General features: G+C 45.6%; 1 protein-coding gene across 1 annotated transcript in view; it reads left to right on the forward strand.

The window, feature by feature from the left end:
- The first annotated feature begins 3,863 nt into the window (after window positions 1–3,863).
- The window catches only part of LOC124594242 (dynein axonemal heavy chain 8-like), a 619,801-nt gene continuing 596,597 nt past the window's right edge, over window positions 3,864–27,067 (forward strand). The window contains exons 1-2 of the mRNA XM_047132606.1: window positions 3,864–3,962; window positions 13,349–13,571. Of these exons, the coding sequence (XP_046988562.1) occupies window positions 3,864–3,962; window positions 13,349–13,571 (322 nt within the window). The remainder of the gene's footprint in view (window positions 3,963–13,348; window positions 13,572–27,067) is intronic.

Consider the following 27,067-nt stretch of genomic DNA (forward strand, 5'->3'; position numbering starts at 1 on the left):
GTTTCTGGTTCGAAGTGATGAACTGATGTTTCATGGCCTGTGGCGATGTTTAAAATCATTCTCACGATTAGCCTCGTAACGTGCATCCAATTCTGCACAGATAGTCTCTTGTTGCACTTTGTGGTCTTTTAGGCGGCGAGTAACCGAGTGGGTCAATACTTTTGAGTCGTCTAACTGGTGGACGAGTGTATAAGCATCACCAACAAAGGCGTCCAGTTGTGCAGCGAGATATTTGAGTGTGATCCGTCGATCACCTCGAATGACAGTCCACACGTTCCTACATTGCAGGAGTCACAGCTGTGTGGGGTCGGCTGATACATGGGAGATCGAGAAGATTTGTACGGTCTTGTTGCATCAATGACAGACGTCTCGCCCGACGACTCACCACGCTTTTATTCTTTGCCACAGCCCTGTAGACACTCTGAAAGGGCCTATTAATACCTGCGCTGCTCTGGTTTTCCACAAAAGAAATTCAGTGACTGCTCCCTGCTTACAGACGCCATTTTGAAGGTTAAGCATAGCGCCATCACCTATCGGAACTTCATGAAACTATAGGGGCTGAAGCGGGAATATTCTATTATGTCCCACAACAAACTCCGCTTTTTATCAATCGAAATTGTCCGAGAAATAAATGTGTTGCATTACTTACTGAATGCCCCTCCTCTACTCAGCTGCATCTCACTGTTTTTTTGTGTTTTAGCATGCCTGTCTGAACTTCCATAACAGGCCGAATAGTCTTCGTCTGCATGTCTATATGTGATAGCTTTCAGAGAGTGTACGTATGGACTTGGCTGTGTGCAGACATGCAAAGCACACTGGTGTCCAAAATTAAAGCAACAAACCACTATTTCCTCATCCTGCGTCTAATTCACGATATAACCATACAAACTGTCAACAGATGTCCGTACGACCGTGTACTGCTCAACGGACAACCACTCCAATGATGACGTCAGGGAACCTGTCAAACAGGATAGTGTTTGCCGGGTAGTCCCACACCCACAATCGCTATTTACCCAGTCGCAGACGGTGCAGCATGGCACTGAGAGGACGCCTATCAGGCTCTCTGCGGTAGGGGGCCATGGGAAGAATGGAAGCAGGAAAGTCCCAAACTGATATGGCCCGATGGCTTAATGTGAATTGTTCTGTTGTTTTTCGGATGTGGCAACAGTTTACAGAGATCGAAACTATCCAGAAGACCAGGGCGGGACCGATCACATCGAAACTATCCCGAAGACCAGGGCGGGATCGACCACATGTAACATCAGAAAGAGGGAACCATTTTTTGGCTGTAAGGGCACGATAGCACCGCCTCAGTACTGCATGGCAACTGGCATCTGACCTCGCACCAAAATTCCGGTTGTTGCTTTAATTTTGGACTTCAGTGGATATGCTCTGCAGACAATCACGTGCAAATGTTACGCAGCTGCCATCACCATTGTACTAGAACGATATCGTGCCATTGCTCATTCCTGATTTAAGAAGCTCTCTGGTAGGTAAATGCATTTCTTATGACGGTAAAATACTGGCCTGTCATTGGGAGAGCAAAATATGTGCGTTTTGGCGTAGAAACTCCCTGATTCGCCCAGTTTCAAGAAAGGGGCGTGGCTTAGGAGATGGTTGTCGTAAGGGAGGATTTGGGGGATGAGAGAGGAATTTGGAGGGTGAGCGTCAGAGGGAGGGGTGAAGGATAAGGGAGGAAGGGTACGGGGAAATGATGTCGTCATGCATTTGCCCCTCCCTCGTATGTAGACAATCCAAAAACACTAAAAATCAATTTGCGTCCAGCATCACCAATGCATTCCTACTGAGAGGAGATAATTTTTGGTTGTTTCCCAAATTCCTCTAAGTGAATTTTCTGTACCCCAATCTCCAAAACAGAAAACAGTAATAAGGCAGTTAAAACACGGAAATAAAATTCTCAATTTGCACGATTCTCAAACTGATGGTATAACATGACGCTAGCCCAGAAGGAAAGTAAAACTAAATCCGTGAATAGTTAGAGTTCATCATGTGTATAACCGGATGAAGAGAGAGTATCAATACGAATAAAAGAGGAAGGGACATCTAAAAATCGGTACACAGAAATAATTCTCGTGATGTTTCATAAAACAATAGGTGCACTTCCATGTTACGTTGGACTGAATTAAGAGCTATAAACAAACGACAAGACTACCAAATTCAAAAAGTGAAACTTCTTAGAATGGAGGAAGAATTTTAAAAGATCAGGTTTAGAAATAATGATGTTAAAATGAGCTGGTAGTTTATTGACTAGGAAGAACAATGTACCTTAGTATGAGAAGCTGGGATAAGTATTTTGGACTAATGAATAGCGACAACCATTCAAAAATAAGAATTACAAATCAGAAAGAGTATTATTTACGTCCTACATAACGTTTGTTACTTAAATGCAGTGGCGCTGAGTCGAAGGTCAGTACAATTCAACGATGGAAATACAGCACTATACATGCTTTAGTCATAGGAACATACACGTAATGCATAACCTTCACGCTTTGAGAAAGGAAAACTAAAGAAAGGTGAGAAGAAGGAAGAAGTCATAAATTGAACTGTCCCTCGGGGTCTCCCAGCTAATAACTCGATACCACCCATTTCGCGAAATGAAGAAACTATCTCGATAATAATGTTGATTGGCCACAGGAATATCTCAACATCATACAGACACGTCATAGAGACACATGTCATGTGTGAACGGGAATTGTACTGTTGAAAAATTGCACAACGATACTTTCACATTGAAGGTAAGACATAGGTCGCAGTATGTCTGAGACCTTCTGCTGTGCAGTCATAATTCCCTCAGTCACAATCAGCCGTGACCTGAAGCTATACCTGATCGCTTCCCACACCATGACCCCAGCAGTAATATCGCCGTGCCTTTCCAAAACATTGAAAGAATGGAACCTCTCCCTAGGTCGCCGCCACACTCATCGACAGTAGTCATGCAGGGTAGTTCAGAACTGCGATGCGTCACTCAACACAATGCGACGCCATTCAAGAGCAGTCCACGCTTCTCGTTCACAGCACCACTTTAAACACAGCCTTCAACCAACGTTCCAAGATGGCACAGAATGTTGCCTCTGTTCATTACTTGGAAAGCACAAATATGAAGGGACGATGATGTGCTTCGCGCACAATGCGGAGATACTCCCTTTGGTGGTCAGAATGGTCGACGGGAAGTTTCACGACGAGTATGCCTGCTTTCACGTTCCCATACGGTCCAACATCAGGCCCCTCAAATATGGATATTGTTGGTTTCGATTAACCGACCAAACTATGTCAGCTGCTGATAACGCTTCATCACACGAGTACGCATCATATTTGAGTCCTTCACAGTTATCATTCAAAATCTGCCGCTGTCCATGCACCATTTATACCGTAGCACCCTCGTAAAAAAACTAAACATGAACAAAACTACTGTGCTCTGATGGTCTCTCTAACAGTGACTGGGAATTGCAACAGTGTAATCATTTACATATTCGCAAATTCTGTGCAACTGACTGAAATTACAATTTCAGCCGACCTTGTGTCTGGGGGATTTTTTTTTTGGTCAGGCAGTGCATTTATATACAAAATGTGCTGCTGGCTTCTTACATTCTGTAACAGACGTCCTGCAACTTTGAAAGAGCCTCTGCCATTAGACGTTTGAACTCTGCGACGCTTCTTTTTATTTTCTTAGCATCATGTTTCAATATAAAAGGGGACAGGGATATAAGTAGGACCTTATGAACATATTGTGAACTTAGCGTCAGCGGTATGCTACAATAATTTTCTCGACATTGTTCTGGAGAACTTTGTATTTTCTGCTTTTGCCAAGACGCACTCTTTTCTTCATTCCACAGGGGACCACAATGGAGAGGAAGAGATTTAGGAGAGATGTTGTGCCAAGAAAACGAAATCTACGTGCGAAGAACTGGCTCAAGGAGCAAGAGAGCCAGAGAGAGAAAGAGGTATGTTAGTGCTGCTTTACTTTTTCACACTGTAACTCTATTTGTTTCTCCATATGCGCTAATGTTTAAGACTAATGTAACATAAAATAGTACATAGCTAATTTCATTTCCACTTAGCACAATTCTTTCGGGAAATTGAAAAACACGGTTGGTATTTTGGAATTGAATGCATGTCGTTTTCTTCAGAAATACGTGGATTGTGGAGATATTACTACACAGATTTTATGAAAGCGACTCTGCAGTGACACCAAATGTGAATACGCATTAACAACAGTTTTAAATACTTCTGTCAGTTGTGAAGACCGACAAGCTTCACGATTGCAAAACAAAGTAACGACAAATGACAGATGGTCGCGAAACTCTGTTTCTGAAGTCTGGTGGGAGTTCTAGAGTCCTCGACATAGGGTGTTACGTGAGTAATTTGAAGGCATTACCATTCACAACAGACAGCAGCGGCATGACACGGTCCCAGTATAAAAATGCTCGGGATTCGTTGCTAGACGCCATTTGGTTCTCCATAGTAATAGGGACACTATTTTGTGGTGTTGATAACCATTTTCACATCAACCTGCCTTTAGTCTGTCAGCAGGGTCTGAATCCACCTCCATATAGTGGTCTTAAGGCCATACTCTTCTGCATCTCTAATCAATATCGAAGAAGATGCAGAGAACAATTTTCTTCACAAGAAATTGCTCAAGTGTTGTTTTGGATGATTTGCTTGGTTGATACGCGTGTTGGTTTTCATTTGAAGGAACATCAGTTAACTTCTTTTCACTAACGTGCACATTAACCAGTTTTCCTAATGTCTTTAAAAGAATGGAGGACCAACTGATTGGTCTCAAATCCTTAGCCTTGGTGTGATGAATTCTTCTTGGGTTTGGGATGAAAATAACCTTTATTGTCCTCCAAGCGTTGGGATTGACTCCTGTTACTAGACTGACTGTAAACAGTCTACATATGAGTCTGATTTATCCATCTTCTACTTGTTGCATTAAAGGCGGAATAATTTCATCTGGGTCTGGTGACTTAATCAGTTGAAACGTTTCCATCGCCCACTGGATTCTCTTGAGTCAACACATTTTCTGGCAGATTCTTAGTTCTCCCGTCTGTTGCCTGTAAACCAGTACCTCGCAGGGACTGAATCTTTGTATATATCATCTACCAGAGTGCATTAAAGGGACTGAGTCCTGAGGAGCATAGCCACCCTTTCATGCTCTGTCCTTGCGTACTTTCCATCCTCCTTTCTTAGTGTACCTTCTGGATTTGTTGATATTCTTATGAGAATTTTGTGAAGTCTGGCCCCGACAGTTGTACCTTCCACCTCTGCGCAGACTATCTTCCAGCATGTGTGCTTCGCTTGCTTAATAGCAAGATTATATTTGACAAGCGCCCTCGATATTTTGCCCACTGTCCTTTCCTTCTTGCGAAGTTGGACAGTCTTCTTGTCTGCTTCCTTTGAAATTCAAGGTTATTGTTTCACCAAGGTACAATCCTGTTCGTGCACTTCGTGGTGTCTGGAGATTTTGAAAAGTACGAGATCATGATGGCAGACGTCATTTCATCTATCATTTCCTCTATATCAAATGGATATAAGAAAAACATGTGATCAAGTGAGGATGCCTCCATCACCACATGCAACTGTTCGACTAACTATCTATTAGTATGGGTCCAAAAGTTATGTCAATTATTTATTCCCTTCTTCTATTCCTGAAGGTAGGTTTCTTCCCCTGTTCAACATCTTCAGATTTCTCTCTGATAAGAATTCAAGTAGTTACTCACCTCTGATGTTGGTGTCACTGTTTTCCCACTACATTTAGGGGCGTTAGCACTGCAACCAAATATCAGTTTTCAGAATGAATTTTTCACTCTGCAGTGTAGTGACAAATTAAAACTGTGTGCCGGACCGAGGTGCGAACTCAAGACCTTTACTTTTCGGCGTTAAGAGCTCTACCGACTGAGCCACCCACGCATGACTCAGACCCCTCCTCACAGATTTACTTACGCCAGTATCTCTTCTTCTACCTCCCAAACTGCACAGAAGCTCTACTGCGAAACTTGCAAGACTAGCACTCCTGGGAGAAAAGACATTGCGGATACATGGCTTAGCCACAGCCTGGGGGATGTTCCCAGCATGAAATACTCCCTCTACAGTGGAATGTGTGCTAATAGGACACGAGGTACTAGTGGAAGTAAAGATGTGAGGACCGGCTTGGATAGATCAGTAGGTAGAGCACTTTCCCGCGAAAGGCAAAGATCCCGAGGGCGAGTCGCGGTCAACCACACAATTTTAATCTGCGAAGGAGTTTCAACGAGCAGTTATTCATTCAGCTGCAAGCAGCTGTCTACCAGCCTCCTCACCTCCTAGGAAGAACGAGCACTTTGCTCGTAGAGAAGATAACTTGAGGTCAGTAGAATTTCCTTCATGCTCATTTCTCATGCTGTTTCGTCCTGATGGTCACTAAGTACTTGTTATAGAAGTTCACTGCCAGCAAGACTGAAAATCTATTTTTAACATAAATGCATGTTCTCGAGATCGATTTCTGTCGCAAATCAGCTTATCTCCAGATCCTCTGAGGTCTGATACAGCCCTCTTATATAAAAAGAGTTCCTGAATCAGGGCCACGCCCATCTCCTTTCTTCTCAGAAGGCGACTCAAGGTGACCATTGCCCCCTTGCTGTGTTTATCTGCGACATCTCTAGCAGTCAGCCTGCCGTGATTGTCGCTTCTGATGTCCTTAATCAGCTTGAAAGTAACCTACGAGAACCCTAAATACAGTTTTATGTCTCTTTTCGCATCTCCTTCAAGGATTTCTCACCACCTTCCACACAAGAGTTTGGCTGTCAGAGGCAACCTTTCGGTTAACTGTCCTCTAGTCATCTGTCGAGACTTCCTGGTTGTGTACCCATACTTTCTCGATAGTTTGGAAACTCAGATTGACATTTTCGCCGTGACTTCCCCTGCTGTCTTCACCAGCAGCTTCGCCTCCTCCCAGGAGATATTTTGGGCACCATCTTCTTCGACCAGTCTACTGTTCGCATCCCCCCCCCCCCCCCCCCAAATAAAGATTAGAGCACGTTTGCCCAGACAGACCATCCTGAATTTGACGCCTTACTTCCTTCTGCCAGTCTTTTCAAAGAGACCCACATGAACTAGCTTCTCCTGCTGCGAGGTGGTATTAACAAGTGGATATTCTTGTTGGATTTCTGTCAGCCTAAGAACTGTGACTGCAGCACTATAGGTAGACTGCAGTACTATAGACCTGTTACCCTATTTCCTGCCTCAGCTTTTGCTGAATCTGGTTATCCTGGGAAGAGGGAACAACCGACTCCCCCCTCGTTTTCTTACTCCCTGTTTTGGAAGTGGGCGGGGTCTGTTTACCCCTTTCAGTCTGAGAGAGTATTTTCTTGGAGGTCTTAGTTCAAGATTTTCTAATTGTCTTCCGTTACTCTCTGTCTCTTAGAAGGTTCCTCCTCCAAGCCCTAGATACGACTTTGATCTTGATCTGATCCAACTTTTCAGCGACATTTTCCACTTCTTGGACTGGTCTGTCCCCCAATCCAGTTGTAGAAACAGTGTCCATCAATTCAGTACCCGATGTTTGTGTATTTGAGGTAACATCAAGTTCTTCAGCATTAAGTTGGTTCCTGTATTCTACATTTTGGCCCCACAAGAGCTGGGATACATAAGGTTGAAACACTGATGTAAGACAAATTACTGAGGGAAATTGCCCGGTACTCCTAAGGCACTGTTCACAGCACTTCTTCCCATACTACACACACCTCACCGTTGATCGCATCACACCTGTAGTTGAGCTCCTAGGACACTGGGAAATTGACTATGGAAAGATGTGAGAAGAGTGGGACATGTGGGACACTCTTCATTATGTTCATCCGCTGAGACCTGTCCGGCTTGGAGACCCTGCCAGTAGCTACAATGCTGCAGGCATAGATCTCATATTCACGTGAGCATGTAAATCTTTCTGCCTGCACGATCATTGGTATGGAAAGGACATGTCCTCTGGAAATGCGGTATGGCTTACGTGGGTTAGATCACACGCATCATGGAAGAACATTTCGTGTAGTCGTCTATAGGGCTGTGACAACACTGATCACTGGTTGACTCGCTAAGCACTTGCTCCAGATCCACTACAGCACTCAGTGATCTTTTTTCTTCGATAAAACAAGCTATTGTTAACTCATTTTTATATTCCACTATTAATGAGGCCAGGGAAAACCCACGGCTGTAAACGTTGTTAACCGGGAAAGCGGTTATCAATTGATTACCGTGTCGAATCCCATTGTTTGCCGATTTGCTCTCTTCGAAGACGATAGAGTATGCTGAGGGCCGCAGTGTATGGCAACCCGCCGTACATATGAGTTTCTAATTTTCGCTTTGGACGGCACTGCTTGCTGGTGGTGTATTCAGTCTTACAGTTACGATCATGACATATACGCAAAACGCGTGCAGTGCGCTATAACTTATGTTATTTGGGAAGAGGAGGAGATTAGTGTTTAACGTCCCGTCGACAACGAGGTCATGAGAGACGGAACACAAGCTTGGATTATGGAAGGATTGGGAAGGAACCATCCCGGCATTTGCCTGAGACGATTTAGGTGAAATCACGGAAAACCTAAATCAGGATGGCCGGAGACGGGTTTGAACCGTCCTCCCGAATGCGAGTCCAGAGTGCTAACCGCTGCGCCACGTCGCTTGGTATGTTATTTGGGCACCCAGTGTCAGTCGTTCGAGTAAGCTATGTTGCTGAGTGAGGAAGTACATGAAAGCACTGTGTATGGAGTTTTGGCTTCACACGCAGGATGATTGGTTAGTTGGCAACCGGTGAGTCTGCTGGTCGTCTGTCGCAGTCAGCCGGACCTCTATGACGAATCCTGTTATGTAAACAGACAGCGAGACGGATTTCACCATGGAACCTAAACTGCTTGATTTACTGCTGCCCGAATCTCATGACGAGGTTCTTTCAATACCTTCCACATTGGGAACCATGTCAGTTTACAAGAGGTCGGCGGCTATTACAACTGCAAGTACGCCAAGTTCGCTAAGGGAGAAGAGGGCGAAACCTGCGCCAGATGGGGATGCTGTTATGCAGGTTAAGGGGACGGCAAATTGGGAACTTATTTTTACTGTATCGCCAGCAGAGCTTACAAATTCCAAGCTCTCAAGATGGAAGCTGAGGAGCTAGCGAAGGAAGCAAAACCCCCCACCAGTGGTTATCAAATTCTAATATCTACTTTAGCTGTACTATAGTAGAGACAGTGAAGGAAGATCCCTGACAGCTGGCAGTGCTGTTTCCAGCTTTCAGCTGCAAAACACAAATGGCTGCAGTTAAAACAATAGTTGTCTTTGGGGCTGTGACAACACTGGTCATTGGTTGACTCGCTGAGCACATGCTCCAGGTCCACTACAGCACTCAGGGATCTTTTTTTCTTCGACTCTTCTGTAGCAGCTCAAACAGCTCATCGACTGTGAGACCTTCTCCGTTAGGCTCAGGAGACGAATTTAAGATCTCGTTCTATACTTTTTCGTCCTCTGAAGACAGCTACTGGAGGTTATATTCCAGAGCCTGCCGCACAGAAATAGCCTGGTCCATATACGGTAGCAAAGAGGATCTAACTATGGATGTGGCCTACGCTCTGTCACATGCCTCCATTACCTGAAGAAGCACAAAGAGACGACACTGATGCTTGTTGTAGCGAGAGATATTCTCGACATTTGTGTTATCTGGCATGTTACATGCATAAAGTAATTATTATAGTGATGGAGGACATGTGGACCAAGAGGGAAAACCCGCAATGCTTTAACTGTTAGGTTGTCAGCCACTACACGACGAGTTGCTGCGAATCATACCGTCCATAACGAACTCATCACCAGATACCGTAGCTACATCTGTTTCAAGTGTCCCATAGGCGCAAACCATAAAAAATATATGCAGGTGTGAGTTTTGTCTGTGCTATCTCCGTTCAGGCCAGAGATCATGGAACGATAGAGAATGGCACAGACGCCTAAGGAAAGGGCGGCCAGCCTCTCCACAGGGCCACATACGTCGTCCCTGGGCACGCACCTGGGGTTGTGCACCCTCCCAAAGAACTCTGTCGATAGAATGGTCAATAGAAAAAGAGCGCAGCAGACTGTCCTGATAATGCTATGCCAGCGAACGGAAGAAGACTCCAGAACTGTGCTGTTGGTAACAGCAGACAGCACTAGGAACCATCTGCCGGTGCAAACCCTACACCATCACAGCTAGGGAACGCGTCTCTGACATCCATGGAACAATTGTCTTTTACATTTATGTTCAAGAATGCATTTTTACGTTGTACTTCCATATTTTTATACAACCCCTGTATCGACACACTGGTCAGCCAGAACATTATGACCACGTACCTAATAGCCAGTACGTCCACCTCTGGCCCGGGCACGCGTCGTGACATGGAAGTAATTAGGCCTTTGCAGGTCGCTGGAGCGAGTTGGCACCACATCTGCACACACAAATCACATAATTCCCGTAAATTCCGGGGAGGGGGCGACGAGCTCTGACGTCATGTTCATTCACATCACAAATGTGTTCAATTGGGTTCAGATGTGGCGAGTTGGAGGGGCCAGCACATCAACTGGAACTCGCCACTGTGTTCCTCGAACCGCTCCATCACACTACTGGCCTTGTGACATAGCGCGTTATCTTACTGAAAAATACCACTTTCGTCAGGAAACCTGATCGTCATGAAGGGGTGTACATGATTTGAGCCAGTGTACGATATGAGGTGCGTTCAAAAAGAAACCGAACTTTTACTGTATCAGCTTTATTGCTTATTGTAAAACATTTTAAGCACCGTCCCCTTCAAAATAGTCCCCTCTACTAGCAATACACCGCTCTCATCGTTTCTTTCAGTTTTGGAACCCCTCCTGGAACACATTTTGTGGGACAGCGGGCAGATTTCTCGTCGCATTGTTCTGTATCCCCTACATAGTTTGGAAACGACGTCCTTTTCAACGTGTTTTTCAGTTTGGGAAACAGGAAAAAGTCTGCTGAGGCTAGGTCCAGCGAATACGATGAATTGGACGCAACGGGAATGTAGTGTTTTGCTAGATAGCCGCACACAAGGAGTGACGTGTGAGCTGGCGCTTTGTCATTATGCAACATCCAACTCTGGTTTTCCCACAATTCAGACCTCTTCCTGCGCACAGTATCCCTCATGTGCACGACGGTTCCCTGGTATACTTCCTCGTTTACCATCTGATCATGTGGCACAAATTCATGATGGATAATGCCCTTGTAGTCACAAAACACAACCAACATCCCCACTATATTTGACCGATTTATGGGTGCTTTTTTTGGCTGAGGTGACCCTTTGCCCGCCCACTGTGACGACTACATCTTCGTTTCAACATCATAGCCGTACACCCACTTCTCATCGCCTGTTATGATGTTCTTAAGAGAGTTTTCATTGTCATTAACAGGGGCAAGCAGTTCCTCGCACATTTCAGCACGGGCCTGTTTCCGATCTTCAGTCAACAAACGCGGTACGAATCTTGCACTGACATTATGCATCTCAAGTTTTCCACTCAAAATTTCGTGGCATGATCCTACACTGATGCCCATCTCCTCAGCAACTTCCCGAACAGTTAAACGACGATTTCCGCGAATCACAGCACGAACGCTATCCACAAGGCCATCATCTGTTGATGTGGAAGGACGTCCGGACTTGCAATCGTCACAGACCGACATTCTGCCTGTTGAAAACGTTTAAACCACTCGTAGCACTGCTTGCGACTCATACCGTCCTCTCCATATTCTTGGCTAGCATTTGAAATGTCTCTGCCAAAGCTTTGCCAAGTTTGTAGCAGAATTTCACACACACCCGTTCTTCAAGCTCCTTCGTTGCACTAATCCGGCAGTACATGTGCTTACTTCAGCGGCTGTGGTTCGCTTGTTAATTGTCCAAGTGACATGACACTAGGCAAATGGCTATTTGTTGTCTAAACCTGCCGATAGGTGCGCTCAGTAGCCCAGCCCGCTCTCTCTGCTGGTTGGCGCGCTATTTCAAAAGTTCGGTTTCTTTTTGAACACACCTTGTACTCCGTGCCCGTATGGTGCCTTGCACGAGTCTCCTCTCCCCCCCCCCCCCCCCCCCCCCCACTAGGCCCATGGATGCCCACTTGGATGTTGCTCAAAATATAACAGTACCGGTGTCAAGGAGGTCTTCCCCTGGATGACGACGGATTCCGGCCCTCCAATTGGCATGATGAAGAAGGTATCCGGATTCAGCAGACCATGTAACGCTCTGCCACGGCACCAACATTTAGTGCCAATGGTCACGTACCCATTTCAGTCTTAATTGTCGACGTTGTGGTGTTAACATTGGTACTTGCTTGGGTCGTCTGCTGCGGGGATCCATCGTTAGGAATGGTCGGTGCACTGTGTGTTCAGATACTCCTGCACTCTGCCCAGCATGTTAGTTCTGCCATAGTTCTCCGCCTGTCCTGTTTTACCAGCCTGTACAGCCTACAACATCCGACATCAATAATGAGGGATGGCTGCCCAACCCCATGACATCTGGATGTGATTCGCTTTGGTTTCGCCACTTTTGGAAGACGCTCACCACAACACTCCTCGAACACCCGTGCAGTTTTCGAAATTCTCGTGCCGAGCCTCTGAGCCATTACAATCTGCCTGCGGTCAGAATCAGCTAAATCGCGCAGCATCCCCATTCTACACATGGACAACACACTCACTGATACTACATGCAACCTGCGTGTATCTGACTAGTCATTCCTTGTCAAGTGACGCTACTATTGCCTGGACTAGTTTATGTCGATAGTATGTTGGCAGTCATAATCTTCTGGCTGATCAGTGTATGATGACACATCGTTACTTTGTAGCATTTTTGCTTGCTGTCAGTGCATGCAGAACATGTGACGTTGATGAAAAATAAGGTTGTCCTACGTGTAAGTCCAAATAGCAAGCCACTTGTAACTCATGAATGGGGTAAAAAAAAAAAGGACACATTCACTGGCATCTAGCCATTCAAAGCATTCAACAGCCGATTAATAATTCGTCCTGTAAATCCAATGAACGAAACGGTCGAAACCGGCAATAGCAAGAAACGACAAAATGTGTTCAAGAAAAATATGATCAAGTTAGTGGTTAATAACTGTTTTTGTAACAAACAATGCATTTCTTCCAGCAACTAACCGACGCAGCACCATTCTTACAGGTACCCAAGGCTTACCAGAGAATGGCAAGCGCGCGATACGTCGCACGTTGTACTTTGCCTCTTGACGCCAAGGTTTCTGTCTGTGGTTACGTTTGAAGGTACCGCATTTGATGGTTTATGAAAGTGAAGTTAGTGAGTACAGACGTTTGGTGCAGGCGAAGGCTCGCGAGGCGCGGTCGGACCGCGGGATGGGCCTGACGGCGACGCACCGCTTCATCATGGAGCAGGCGGCGCTGCACATGAACATCGACCCCAACCTGGTGGAGGAGGGGGTGCTCGACGCGAACCGACACACGGAGCTGCTGCACAGCCTGGTCGCCCAGGGCGGCCGCCAGGCGCTCTTCTTCATGTGTGCAGATATGGACCCGCCCGGACCAGGTGCGTCAACTTTCCCGTCGGCCAACAAGCTAGTTTATTTGTTTCAGGTATCATTTAGCTTATGGCTACATTATAAATACTAATATTTACAACTGAGGGGGCCGAGAATACAAGTGCTTGTCGAAGCAAACTTTGTAAATGACTGCCAAAGTAAATGGCTATTTGTAACGACCGCGGCCAGTGCTTCGGTATAATGTAATGCACGAGTGTTTCAAGCGTTTATCGCGCCGCTAGTGTTCGATTTCGCTCTGTCAAATTAGTTTCGCGCCGGCCGCCAGGAGCTCTGTGTTTTATCTGTAAACTGCTTGTCGTTTACTCTTAGTTCATAACAATTTACATGTTCGTGTTTACTCTGTATTGAGTTCTGTGATTGTGCTTAGCCCTTAGTAACGAGTGAACAAGAGCCGTATTCGTTCTCTCTCGAGTTTGTCTTTGCGTACAGCGAACACTGCGTCGAAAAGACGATCTGTTTTATGTTACCTTCGAACGAATAAAGTCGTTGTCATCCCAGCAAAGGAGATACCGTTTTGCGCTATTTATCATAAACTTATCAGTAGTAGGCTAACCGGTCGGACCGACCAGTACTCATCCCAACGGCCAAATATTTATAAATTGTGTGAGTTCCTATCGAAACATCAGATTTTTTTCAAATGGTCACTTAGTCCATGTATATTTTTAGGTATGGATAGAGACTGTAGCACTTCTGCATTATTTTTTATACCGTATTAAAATACTTACACTCCTTGCATCTTACTTTTTATAGTAAAACAGGTAGAAGTGCAAAAACATTTTTTTTGCTGTACTTTATTCTGAAGATTTTTTAGGTACAACACATATGATCCTCATAGAACATGTTCGTTGTATAAAAATAATACGTGTGTAATTAATGCAAAAATAATATAATAAACTGGAAAACGATAAGTAAATGGCAAACAACATAAAAATACCAAAACAAAAATATAGTGATGTGGTTTCAACACGTACTATAGACAATTCAGTGTCACCTTCTACAGTTCTCTCACAGTCAGTGCCTCAGTAGAGAATCAGAATAGTTTCCATCCAATGTTCTTCCTGAGGCAACACTCTTATGCTGTACCACTGCGTTGTGCATTTCTCAGCTTTGCTTGTGTCCTTCTTTGACCACTTAATTTCTTCACTGGCTCTTCTTACAAAAAATGGCAACTGCTGTCTGGGAATGGAATATATTGTTACAGAACTCATGATAAATTGGATGGTTGTAGTGCCTTATTTCCTGAAGATTTTTCCACTTATCAAATTTTATATCGTACTCATCTTGATGCAAAGCCTGCAGAAGAGGTATTAATAGGTGACCAATGTTGTGCCCCCTAAAATCCGCTTCAGTAAACTCAAGATCACATTTACAGCGAATACCTGAACGGAATAGTTAGAAGATTTCGTTGCTAATACTGGTCCTACTAACATTTCTCTATTGTATTTTATTTCCTTGAGTGTATTTAGCAACTTTATTCTTTGCCATGGCATCCGTGGCTTTAAATGAAAGAAAGTTTTCTGTTTTCATTTCCATTACGGAAACCTTTAGGCTGACTTTCTTCAGGCTTCCACCATGTCTTAGGGAACAAATACATACTTCAAGTGTTTCTTTGTATTATCATATTCCACGTACGTATGGCCACATTCAACGAACTTGTGATTTATTGTTTTGCTCCAAGATGTACATCCACTATTTCAAAGCAGGTCCTTTTTAAACATGCATTAAATATTACTATAATTAGTTTTAATAGCATGCACCTTAGGCATTTGCACTACTCTCAAAAAATGCGTATCTGATAGTACATTGAAGATAGCAGCAGTTCTCCTTTCGTCCGTCATTTTACTTCTACTACTGATCTAAATGCAGTCCAGGCACTGACTTGGAGCCTAAACTTTATCATCACAGAGTGCTGAACTATGCAAGAAATCGCTTGTAGTTCGTTTACTGTGGAGAGAGCCACACTTTAGCTTTACAAATGTGTGCTTATATAATTTTCTTATAAATGTCAGCTGTACCACTTGTATTCTCAGCCCCTCAATTATCTCAAATTACAAACTAGTATCCAGGCCACTAATGTAATCTATTGACCCCCTCCGTCATCACCAGCAACTCTGTCGCATCGCTAGGGAAGGCTCCCACAGGACATTCTTGAACTATATGGTAAACAGTCTGCTTTTCTGAGCCATAGTCACAACTTGGAGCATTTATTTTCTTCCACTTGTGCAGAGAATTGGCATACCGTCCAGTGTTGGTTGTTATTCATTTTAAGACTGTTAACGAAGCTAAGGTTACCGGATATGTGAGTGACTCGGAGACTTCCTAAGAAATAGAACCCAGTACGTTGTCCGCGACGGCGAGTGTTCATTAGAGACAAAGCTATTGTCAGGAGTGCCCTAGGGAAGAGTGATAGGACCGCTATTATTTTCTATATATATAAATGATCTGGCGGAAAAGGTGGGCAGCAACCTGCCGTTTTTTTGCTAACGATGAGTGATTGTAGGAGGATACAATATGACTCAGACAAAATTTCTACTTAGTGTGATGAATGATAGCAAGCTCTAAATGTAGAACAATGTAAGTTAATGCGTATGAGTAGGAACAACGAATCCTTAATGTTCGGATACAGCATTAGTAGTGACACAGTCGCATCGTTTAAACATCTTGGCGCAACGTTGCAGCGCGATATGAAATGGAACGAGCATTTGGAGAGTGTGGTGGGAAAGGCGAATGGTCAACTTTGGTTTATTGGGAGAATTTGAGGAATGTGTGGTTCATCTGTAAACGAGACTGCATATAAGGCGCTAGTGTGACCTACTCTTCAGTACTGTTCCCATGTTTGGGATTCCCACCAAGTCGGATTAAAGGAAGACATCGAAGCAATTCAGAGGCGAGCTGCTAGATTTGTTACCGGTTGGTTCGAACAATATGCAAGTATTTTCATGCAAGTGTATGCAAGTAAATGCTTCGGGAACACAAATGGGTATTCCTGAAGGGAGGGGAACGTTTTTTGTGAGGAACTCTACTGAGAAAATTTAGAGAACCAGTATTTGAAGCTGACTGTAAACGATTCTACTACTGCCAACATACATTTCACATAAAGACCACGAAGATAAGATACGAGAAATTATGGCTTGTACGGAGGCATATAGACAGTCGTAATTTCCTTTCTCTGTTTCGGATTGGAGTAGGAAAGCAAATGATAGTAGTGGTGCAGGGTACCCTCCTCCAGGCACCGTAAAGTGGATTGCGGAGTATGTATGTAGATATGGTATAGATGGAGATGAGCTGATCTGATTTTGTGCGGCAGTTCAGAGCCAGGTGGCTTGGTTAGTATACACGGCATCTAAAGTTGTTCCGTCGTAGCATTAATCTGCCAGGTGTGTCTCCAGTAGTCATTAGTATTAAAGCCTTTGTCAACTAACATCCAGGCGGTTTCCAGGATTGTGTGACGAGAACGACACTTTCCTTCACGAATGGCTGAAATATATGTGTGAACAGGAAAGTGAGAATTTTTCTGTAGTTTTTTATACTCCAGTACAAGTACACGTTTCCTCTGCAGGGGTGGATATGGTACGTGGCTAAGTAGGGGTAGACAGAAAGTAGTTGTAGGACTGATTATACGAGCTGTACGACGAATGGTTTGGATGAGCTTTGTGGTAACAAGTCTTGCGTGAACACTAGTCATCTAAGCAATATTCCGCAACAGGAAAACCGATCCCAGAGCTGAACTAAGGAGTGTTGATGCAGAGGATCCCCATGATGTGCGCCAGAGTTTCTGAAGAACATTTTAATTTTGGGAGCTCTGTGTGATCGCACTTTAATTTGACATTTACATCCCTCCATTAGTCCAGGTGTACCTGAAAAGACCTCTGCATGCACACGTAAAACTTCTTGCATTTCTTCCCTAAGGCATGGGGGCAAATAACTCGAGTTTTCTATGTTTTCCTGAATATTCAACATGGCTTCCTGATTTTCTTCCTCTCTACCTGCGGATGGATTATTTTCATATATGTTGGCACTTGGATGTTATCATCTATCTTCTTTTGGATTGCCTCGTGATGACTGGGTGTTGTGTGCTGTCCTTAGGTTAGTTACGTTTAAGTAGTTCTAAGTTCTAGGGGACTGATGACCATAGATGTTAAGTCCCATAGTGCTCAGAGCCATTTTTTCTTTTGGATAATTCTAAATTCGAGCCCAGCAGGCGCTTCTCCTTTTTCTCCTGCAAAAACTACGAAATTATTTCCCAATTCTTCATTCTTATCAAAAATAACTAAAGATCTCTTTCCAAAATTAGTCCTAAACCTTCTTTCAGTTAGCCAGTCATTGCCAAAAATCCAGTCCACCACAAAAAAATCAATAATTGGCACCGCCATGTCAAAATATCTGTCCAGAATCTTGCACCTAATAAGTGCCTGTCCAATAACAGCACGATTTCTGTGTCCAGTTGCAGTAACTATATGCGCACTAGTACCAGTTCTCAGAGCTGCTCATATAACTTCTTGGAGATGGTTGTGGTTTCACTTCCTGAATCTTGAAATGCTGTGATTTTCCGACTATTTACACTAGCTTTAATCAATGGACTTAAAACATCAACAACAGTTTGCACGCCTTCTTCCAGTAGTTCAGGCTTAATGTATTCATTATAGTATTTAATCATTTGTGTTCTCACTTCCGACCCATTAAACAAATCGCCTGTTCCGCAGCGGGTCTCTTCGGAAACTAAGGAAACTACACTCCTGGAAATTGAAATAAGAACACCGTGAATTCATTGTCCCAGGAAGGGGAACTTTATTGACACATTCCTGGGGTCAGATACATCTCATGATCACACTGACAGAACCACAGGCACATAGACACAGGCAACAGAGCATGCACAATGTCGGCACTAGTACAGTGTATATCCACCTTTCGCAGCAATGCAGGCTGCTATTCTCCCATGGAGACGATCGTAGAGATGCTGGATGTAGTCCTGTGGAACGGCTTGCCATGCCATTTCCACCTGGCGCCTCAGTTGGACCAGCGTTCGTGCTGGACGTGCAGACCGCGTGAAACGACGCTTCATCCAGTCCCAAACATGCTCAATGGGGGACAGATCCGGAGATCTTGCTGGCCAGGGTAGTTGACTTACACCTTCTAGAGCACGTTGGGTGGCTCGGGATACATGCGGACGTGCATTGTCCTGTTGGAACAGCAAGTTCCCTTGCCGGTCTAGGAATGGTAGAACGATGGGTTCGATGACGGTTTGGATGTACCGTGCACTATTCAGTGTCCCCTCGACGATCACCAGTGGTGTACGGCCAGTGTAGGAGATCGCTCCCCACACCATGATGCCGGGTGTTGGCCCTGTGTGCCTCGGTCGTATGCAGTCCTGATTGTGGCGCTCACCTGCACTGCGCCAAACACGCATACGACCATCATTGGCACCAAGGCAGAAGCGACTCTCATCGCTGAAGACGACACGTCTCCATTCGTCCCTCCATTCACGCCTGTCGCGACACCACTGGAGGCGGGCTGCACGATGTTGGGGCGTGATCGGAAGACGGCCTAACGGTGTGCGGGACCGTAGCCCAGCTTCATGGAGACGGTTGCGAATGGTCCTCGCCGATACCCCAGGAGCAACAGTGTCCCTAATTTGCTGGGAAGTGGCGGTGCGGTCCCCTACGGCACTGCGTAGGATCCTACGGTCTTGGCGTGCATCCGTGCGTCGCTGCGGTCCGGTCCCAGGTCGACGGGCACGTGCACCTTCCGCCGACCACTGGCGACAACATCGATGTACTGTGGAGATCTCACGCCCCACGTGTTGAGCAATTCGGCGGTACGTCCACCCGGCCTCCCGCATGCCCACTATACGCCCTCGCTCAAAGTCCGTCAACTGCACATACGGTTCACGTCCACGCTGTCGCGGCATGCTGCCAGTGTTAAAGACTGCGATGGAGCTCCGTATGCCACGGCAAACTGGCTGACACTGACGGCGGCGGTGCACAAATGCTGCGCAGCTAGCGCCATTCGACGGCCAACACCGCGGTTCCTGGTGTGTCCGCTGTGCCGTGCGTGTGATCATTGTTTGTACAGCCCTCTCGCAGTGTCCGGAGCAAGTATGGTGGGTCTGACACACCGGTGTCAATGTGTTCTTTTTTCCATTTCCAGGAGTGTAATAGTAGCTTACCGGCGATCGCTCATTATTTCGGAGCGATGAACGCTCTAGAAAACTTCGATCGTGTGTTTCCTGCTGGTTCCGTCTATCAAAATCATTATCCCTCCTGTCTTCACTTGGAAGCCCATCGTCATTATGCGCACAATTTCGCGAGTGTTCATCTTTTTTCGTGTCGTTGTGTCATTACCGATTGTCGCTTTGCTGAGTCCACGATGGGCGTCCAAAATTACCTTGCTGCGGTGCATCGCATCGATGACATTCACGGTGTGACGTGCCATATTCTGTTCCGACTGACCAAGCGCTTCTTCATTAACGGTCTCTTGTAAACGATCAACAACCCGCAACAGCTCGTCAGAATCCTCGAACGTGCATGACGCAAATTGCTTTCTCATTATCCACGGTAAATGCTTTATTAACATTATAATCAAATCTTCATCATTAATGGGGTCGTCTAAATAGCTATTCCGCTCCCAGCGTTTCTGAAGCAAATTATGCATGCCTCCTTCCTTACGATCGTAACTGCGCATTGCAAATAATTTTCCTTTAATACTTCGCTGTTTTACTCGCATTCAACACTTGCGGAGAAACTCATTTTCAAAATCTGCATAAGTCGTGTACTGATCTGGCAAACAATTTCCCCATTTTCTCGCACCTGCACTCATGTATCGCACACAAAAATTGATCTTCCCTGACTCATTTCAAATTTGTGCATTACTTTATACCGCGTCACCAAAATCCTTAAACTGTCCTTGACCGAGCACTTTGTCGACAATGATATTTGGACAACAACACTTACTGCGATTCTCTCGCATTAGCGTTTCTATTTCTCATCGGATTATATTTGTATCGATTTGCGTGTCATCTATCGTTACATTTTTCAGAGATTCAAATGGTTCAAATGGCTCTGAGCACTATGGGACTTAAGATCTGAGGTCATCAGTCACCTAGAGCTTAGACCTACTGAAACCAAACTAACCTAAGGCCATCAAACACATCCATGCCCGAGGCAGGATTCGAACCTGCGACCGTAGCGGTCGCGCAGTTCCAGGCTGAAGCGCCTAGAACCGCTCGGCCACAGCGACCGGCTTTCAGAGATTCTTCCAAGTCCTGCACTCTTGATTTCAGTCAGAACATCGTTCTTGCACCGATACCACTTTCATTTTCCTCGCACTCATCTTTGGTCCGAAAAACTCCATTATTAGTTAGTGCACAATCTAAAAGGGCTTGTTTCACAATTTCCTTACGTGAGTTTGCTTGACTGTATTTTAATTACTTCTACTCCTATCTACTGCCAATGTGTCGTGACTTAGGACATTAACTCAGATTGTTACCCCTTCAAAAGACTCGCTACGTTCTCTTCTGACTTCCGTAAACTTGCCCAGCAGCTCGTTACGGATGTCCACTATCTTTTGATCAAACATATCTTTCAATTTTTGAGTATATTCATCAAATTTTTTGTTCAGATCCTCTCTCAATTTTCATTCTCAGCATTTAAATCCTACATAGAATCGTTTAGCTTTATGTCATTCTCTTCAAGTTTTTTATTTAAATTTTGCTCCTGATCGTCGAGCTTTTTCTCTAAATGTTACTCCTGATCATCACAATTCTTTTTAAAATCTGAATTATTTTTATAAGATCTGCGTTAATGCATTATCCCTTCCTACAGCACCACTCCGATTGTGTTCTATTGTGACTCACTTGATTCAGCATCTACATCGAAAATGATTACCATTTTCCGCTACTACACTTGTACTTGATTTCTGTTACCTGTTTCCGATTCATTAATGAGATAAATGGCAACTTCGTCTTGATCAGCACTCTCTTCTGTGTTAATTACATTACTATTCTCAGTTTGACTAGCCACTGTTATTTCTGTCTATAATACACATGCAAATTATTATTAATTTAGTTGTTCACTGTTTATATCCCTTTTCCTATCTAAAGTTGCTTGAAAAATCGAGGCACCGGTGAACATCCCAACTTAGCTCTTCATACACCGAAGCTGGCCATCGCATCTGAATTCGAGGATAGCTGCAGGATCCGATATCCTGTTATGGTAGCTATATATAGCACAACTGTGTTTTTATATTATGACGATTTCTCGCTCACCTTTCCCCACGAATTTAATAATTAACTGACTGCAGGTGCTGATTATTTAGGAAAGCGGATGATAACGGTATAGATTGGTAAAAATGATTGTTAAGAGATCACGAACTCAATATATTTAATACGGATGACCGAGAATTATGAACATTTTTAATTCGACACAGCAAAGCCACATTCCACGTGCTAGCCGGCTGGGGTGGCCGAGCGGTTCTAGGCGCTACAATCTTGAACCGCGCGACTGCTACGGTCGTAGGTTCGAATCCTGCCTCGGGCATGATGTGTGTGATGTCCTTAGGTTAGTTAGGTTTAAGTAGTTCTAAGTTCTAGGGGACTGATAACCTCAGAAATTAAGTCCTATAGTGCTCAGAGCCATTTGAACCATTTTCCACGTGATGTCATATGTTAGCGATCGCGTTCACACTGAAAGTTGTACAGGGCTATTACAAATGATTGAAGCGATTTCATAAATTCACTGTAGCTCCATTCATTGACAGATGGTCACGACACACTACAGATACGTAGAAAAACTCATACAGTTTTGCTCGGCTGAAGCCGCACTTCAGGTTTCTGCCGCCAGCGCGCTCGAGAGCGCAGTGAGACAAAATGGCGACAGGAGCCGAGAAAGCGTATGTCGTGCTTGAAATGCACTCACATCAGTCAGTCATAACAGTGCAACGACACTTCAGGACGAAGTTCAACAAAGATCCACCAACTGCTAACTCCATTCGGCGATGGTATGCGCAGTTTAAAGCTTCTGGATGCCTCTGTAAGGGGAAATCAACGGGTCGGCCTGCAGTGAGCGAAGAAACGGTTGAACGCGTGTGAGCAAGTTTCACGCGTAGCCCGCGGAAGTCGACGAATAAAGCAAGCAGGGAGCTAAACGTACCACAGCCGACGGTTTGGAAAATCTTACGGAAAAGGCTAAAGCAGAAGCCTTACCGTTTACAATTGCTACAAGCCCTGACACCCGATGACAAAGTCAAACGCTTTGAATTTTCGGCGCGGTTGCAACAGCTCATGGAAGAGGATGCGTTCAGTGCGAAACTTCTTTTCAGTGATGAAGCAACATTTTTTCTTAATGGTGAAGTGAACAGACACAATGTGCGAATCTGGGCGGTAGAGAATCGTCACGCATTCGTGCAGCAAATTCGCAATTCACCAAAAGTTAACTTGTTTTGTGCAATCTCACGGTTTAAAGTTTACGGCCCCTTTTTCTTCTGCGAAAAAAACGTTACAGGACACGTGTATCTGGACATGCTGGAAAATTGGCTCATGCCACAACGGGAGACCGACAGCGCCGACTTCATCTTTTAACAGGATGGTGCTCCACCGCACTTCCATCATGATGTTCGGCATTTCTTAAACAGGAGATTGGAAAACCGATGGATCGGTCGTGGTGGAGATCATGATCAGCAATTCATGTCATGGCCTCCACGCTCGCCCGACTTAACCCCATGCGCTTTCTTTCTGTGGGGTTATGTGAAAGATTCAGTGTTTAAACCTCCTCTACCAAGAAACGTGCCAGAACTGCGAGCTCGCAACAACGATGCTTTCGAACTCATTGATGGGGACATTCTGCGCCGAGTGTGGGAGGAACTTGATTATCGGCTTGATGTCTGCCGAATCACTAAAGGGGCACATATCGAACATTTGTGAATTCCTAAAAAAACTTTTTGAGTTTTTGTATGTGTGTGCAAAGCATTGTGAAAATATCTCAAATAATAAAGTTATTGTAGAGCTGTGAAATCGCTTCAATCATTTGTAATAACCCTGTATTGTAACGAATCGCGCTGCGAATAACTATTTTAAGAATTCATTAGCAAAACAGCCTAACAGTTCGGCTACTGCACTGCTTCCACACAACTCCCACAATGCCCCCTTGCAACTTTAATAGTCATGTTCATGTCAAGTGATGATAATTACCGTTCCCTGCAAAGAACTGTATGTGATTAGAGATTATTTCGTACCTCTGACCTCGGCTAAATCAGAGACAGCTGTAATACACACTCTATGGCGTGGCAGATCGATAACTTCGGCCATTTAAATTAATAACTGATGCCAAATATTTTTTCGTTTGTTGGTGCCAAACCCTCACATGCAATATGCCCTAAACAGAGGAGTGCACCGAGAACATTTCGCTGGATGCAAATAGTGTATTCTGCAGTTCCCACGAAACTGCTACACGTTAGTCAGTCTGACCGATTTGACTAACTTTCCAGTTCCAATATAGTTCCTTCCTAGACTCTCTCTTCTCTGCACGCACAAGTGGAACCAACCGTTTGCTAGCTCACCTTAATGTGTGATGATACTGGAGGCTGTGGCTATGACGTCTGGTACATGGCGGTGTGATCCTAGAGTCGACGCCAGCGTTCTGACGTCAGGTGAAGTAGTTTAGGAGGGGGGAGTGGGGGTGCAAGATCACATCAGTGAGGAGTTGAGTCATGGTGGTGTCACAAGACGAGGGAGCAAGCCGATAATAACTTATTAAAGAAACAACATCAAAATTCAAAACATTTTATTAACATTAGCACTCATACTGTCTTGGTGGAGGAGGTGGCCGTGCCCCACACACGACTTGGTGAGGACGGTGCACACAGGTGGGGAGCTGATAGCTACCAAGCCATGACTTTGGTCCCTGGGAATGCTGACTCCAGAAGCTTACGTAGTCGCGTGCAACTCAATATACGAGACACAGTCCCTTGTGGACAGAGTCAGTGGCACTGAAGACTGCGTGCAGGAATCCCAACCCCTGGTGATGGATCTCGCCTCTGTGAGTGATAGCACGTGGTTGACAGATGCCCACACCAGCACGGAAGGGTGGGTGGCTGTATTGCCCCAGTCTTATTCTGGTCTCCTCCAGAGCAGAAGTCTGGCCGTTGCTGGGTTGGATGAGAAGGCAGTCCACTGTTAGAGAAGTACCACACCCGAAGATGAGGGCTAACAGATAGTGTGATGGTGGAGGCCCGAACTCGTAATGGCTGCATGTTGTCCCATATCGCTCTGTCGTTCAATGTGGCCAACTCGTCCTTGTAGGAGCTGCTGGACTGCTGCTGCCTCTGATAAAATTAATGGCTATTTATATTGGTTTGTGGCCCACTAGTTGTTCGGGCTCACTGTTTCCAGTCGCGCTCGAGACGACAGATCCGTGGCTCTGAAGGGAGTGCAAATGACTTTGCATGTCTTGCAACAGCTCCATTTCACCACTGTGTTGCATTATTGCCGTGCTTCTCCTAGTGTGCCTCGTGTTGTATAAGCAGTACCTGCGCAACAATCAGTCCTATAGGACGGATGCTGAAGGGTCAGTTTTCCAGCCCGCGTCCAATATAAGAGATTTGTTATGCCCTGTTAAAGACAGTTCCTTGAGTTACTGTGTCCCCTGCGACTGTGGTAGCATTTACATAGATCAAACTATTCACAGTGTTGCTGAGCGTTATGCAGGCGCGTGACATATTTAACAAAGAGAACTTGAGAAGTCGGCTGGGACTGAACATTGCCTAGAAAACGGGCATAAAACAAAATTTCAAAACAGGAGAGGATTCTGTTATAAAAGAAGCGACCGGAATCAGAATAAACATCAACAATTTTAACAGAGACTAGGGGTACACACTTAGTAAGGCGTGGGGTTAGGTTTTGAGCATTGTGAGAAAGCAAAGAAGGAGGTTTGACGTTTGTGGGGATGCGGGAGCGGCAGTTTTTAAAGGCGTTGCAGGCCCTCGCGCCATCTGACGTTTCTCTGTCCCGAGGGGGCTCGGAGCTACTGGGAGCTGCCCAACTTGCCTTCGCGCCTGCGTCACGCTAGCCCTGTCTGGAAGGTTCCAGACGCTGCCATTGCATCTGTATAAGCAGAATACCGTGACTGCTGCCAGCCCTGAGAGTCAGTGATTTTAATTCCTGATGACGATGGCGGAGACAGTTCTCGAAATCTCGAGTGTTTTTATATACACTCCTGGAAATGGAAAAAAGAACACATTGACACCGGTGTGTCAGACCCACCATACTTGCTCCGGACACTGCGAGAGGGCTGTACAAGCAATGATCACACGCACGGCACAGCGGACACACCAGGAACCGCGGTGTTGGCCGTCGAATGGCGCTAGCTGCGCAGCATTTGTGCACCGCCGTCGTCAGTGTCAGCCAGTTTGCCGTGGCATACGGAGCTCCATCGCAGTCTTTAACACTGGTAGCATGCCGCGACAGCGTGGACGTGAACCGTATGTGCAGTTGACGGACTTTGAGCGAGGGCGTATAGTGGGCATGCGGGAGGCCGGGTGGACGTACCGCCGAATTGCTCAACACGTGGGGCGTGAGGTCTCCACAGTACATCGATGTTGTCGCCAGTGGTCGGCGGAAGGTGCACGTGCCCATCGACCTGGGACCGGACCGCAGCGACGCACGGATGCACGCCAAGACCGTAGGATCCTACGCAGTACCGTAGGGGACCGCACCGCCACTTCCCAGCAAATTAGGGACACTGTTGCTCCTGGGGTATCGGCGAGGACCATTCGCAACCGTCTCCATGAAGCTGGGCTACGGTCCCGCACACCGTTAGGCCGTCTTCCGCTCACGCCCCAACATCGTGCAGCCCGCCTCCAGTGGTGTCGCGACAGGCGTGAATAGAGGGACGAATGGAGACGTGTCGTCTTCAGCGATGAGAGTCGCTTCTGCCTTGGTGCCAATGATGGTCGTATGCGTGTTTGGCGCCGTGCAGGTGAGCGCCACAATCAGGACTGCATACGACCGAGGCACACAGGGCCAACACCCGGCATCATGGTGTGGGGAGCGATCTCCTTCACTGGCCGTACACCACTGGTGATCGTCGAGGGGACACTGAATAGTGCACGGTACATCCAAACCGTCATCGAACCCATCGTTCTACCATTCCTAGACCGGCAAGGGAACTTGCTGTTCCAACAGGACAATGCACGTCCGCATGTATCCCGTGCCACCCAACGTGCTCTAGAAGGTGTAAGTCAACTACCCTGGCCAGCAAGATCTCCGGATCTGTCCCCCATTGAGCATGTTTGGGACTGGATGAAGCGTCGTCTCACGCGGTCTGCACGTCCAGCACGAACGCTGGTCCAACTGAGGCGCCAGGTGGAAATGGCATGGCAAGCCGTTCCACAGGACTACATCCAGCATCTCTACGATCGTCTCCATGGGAGAATAGCAGCCTGCATTGCTGCGAAAGGTGGATATACACTGTACTAGTGCCGACATTGTGCA

Source organism: Schistocerca americana, chromosome 2 (assembly GCF_021461395.2).
Source record: "Schistocerca americana isolate TAMUIC-IGC-003095 chromosome 2, iqSchAmer2.1, whole genome shotgun sequence".
Lineage (NCBI taxonomy): Eukaryota > Metazoa > Arthropoda > Insecta > Orthoptera > Acrididae > Schistocerca > Schistocerca americana.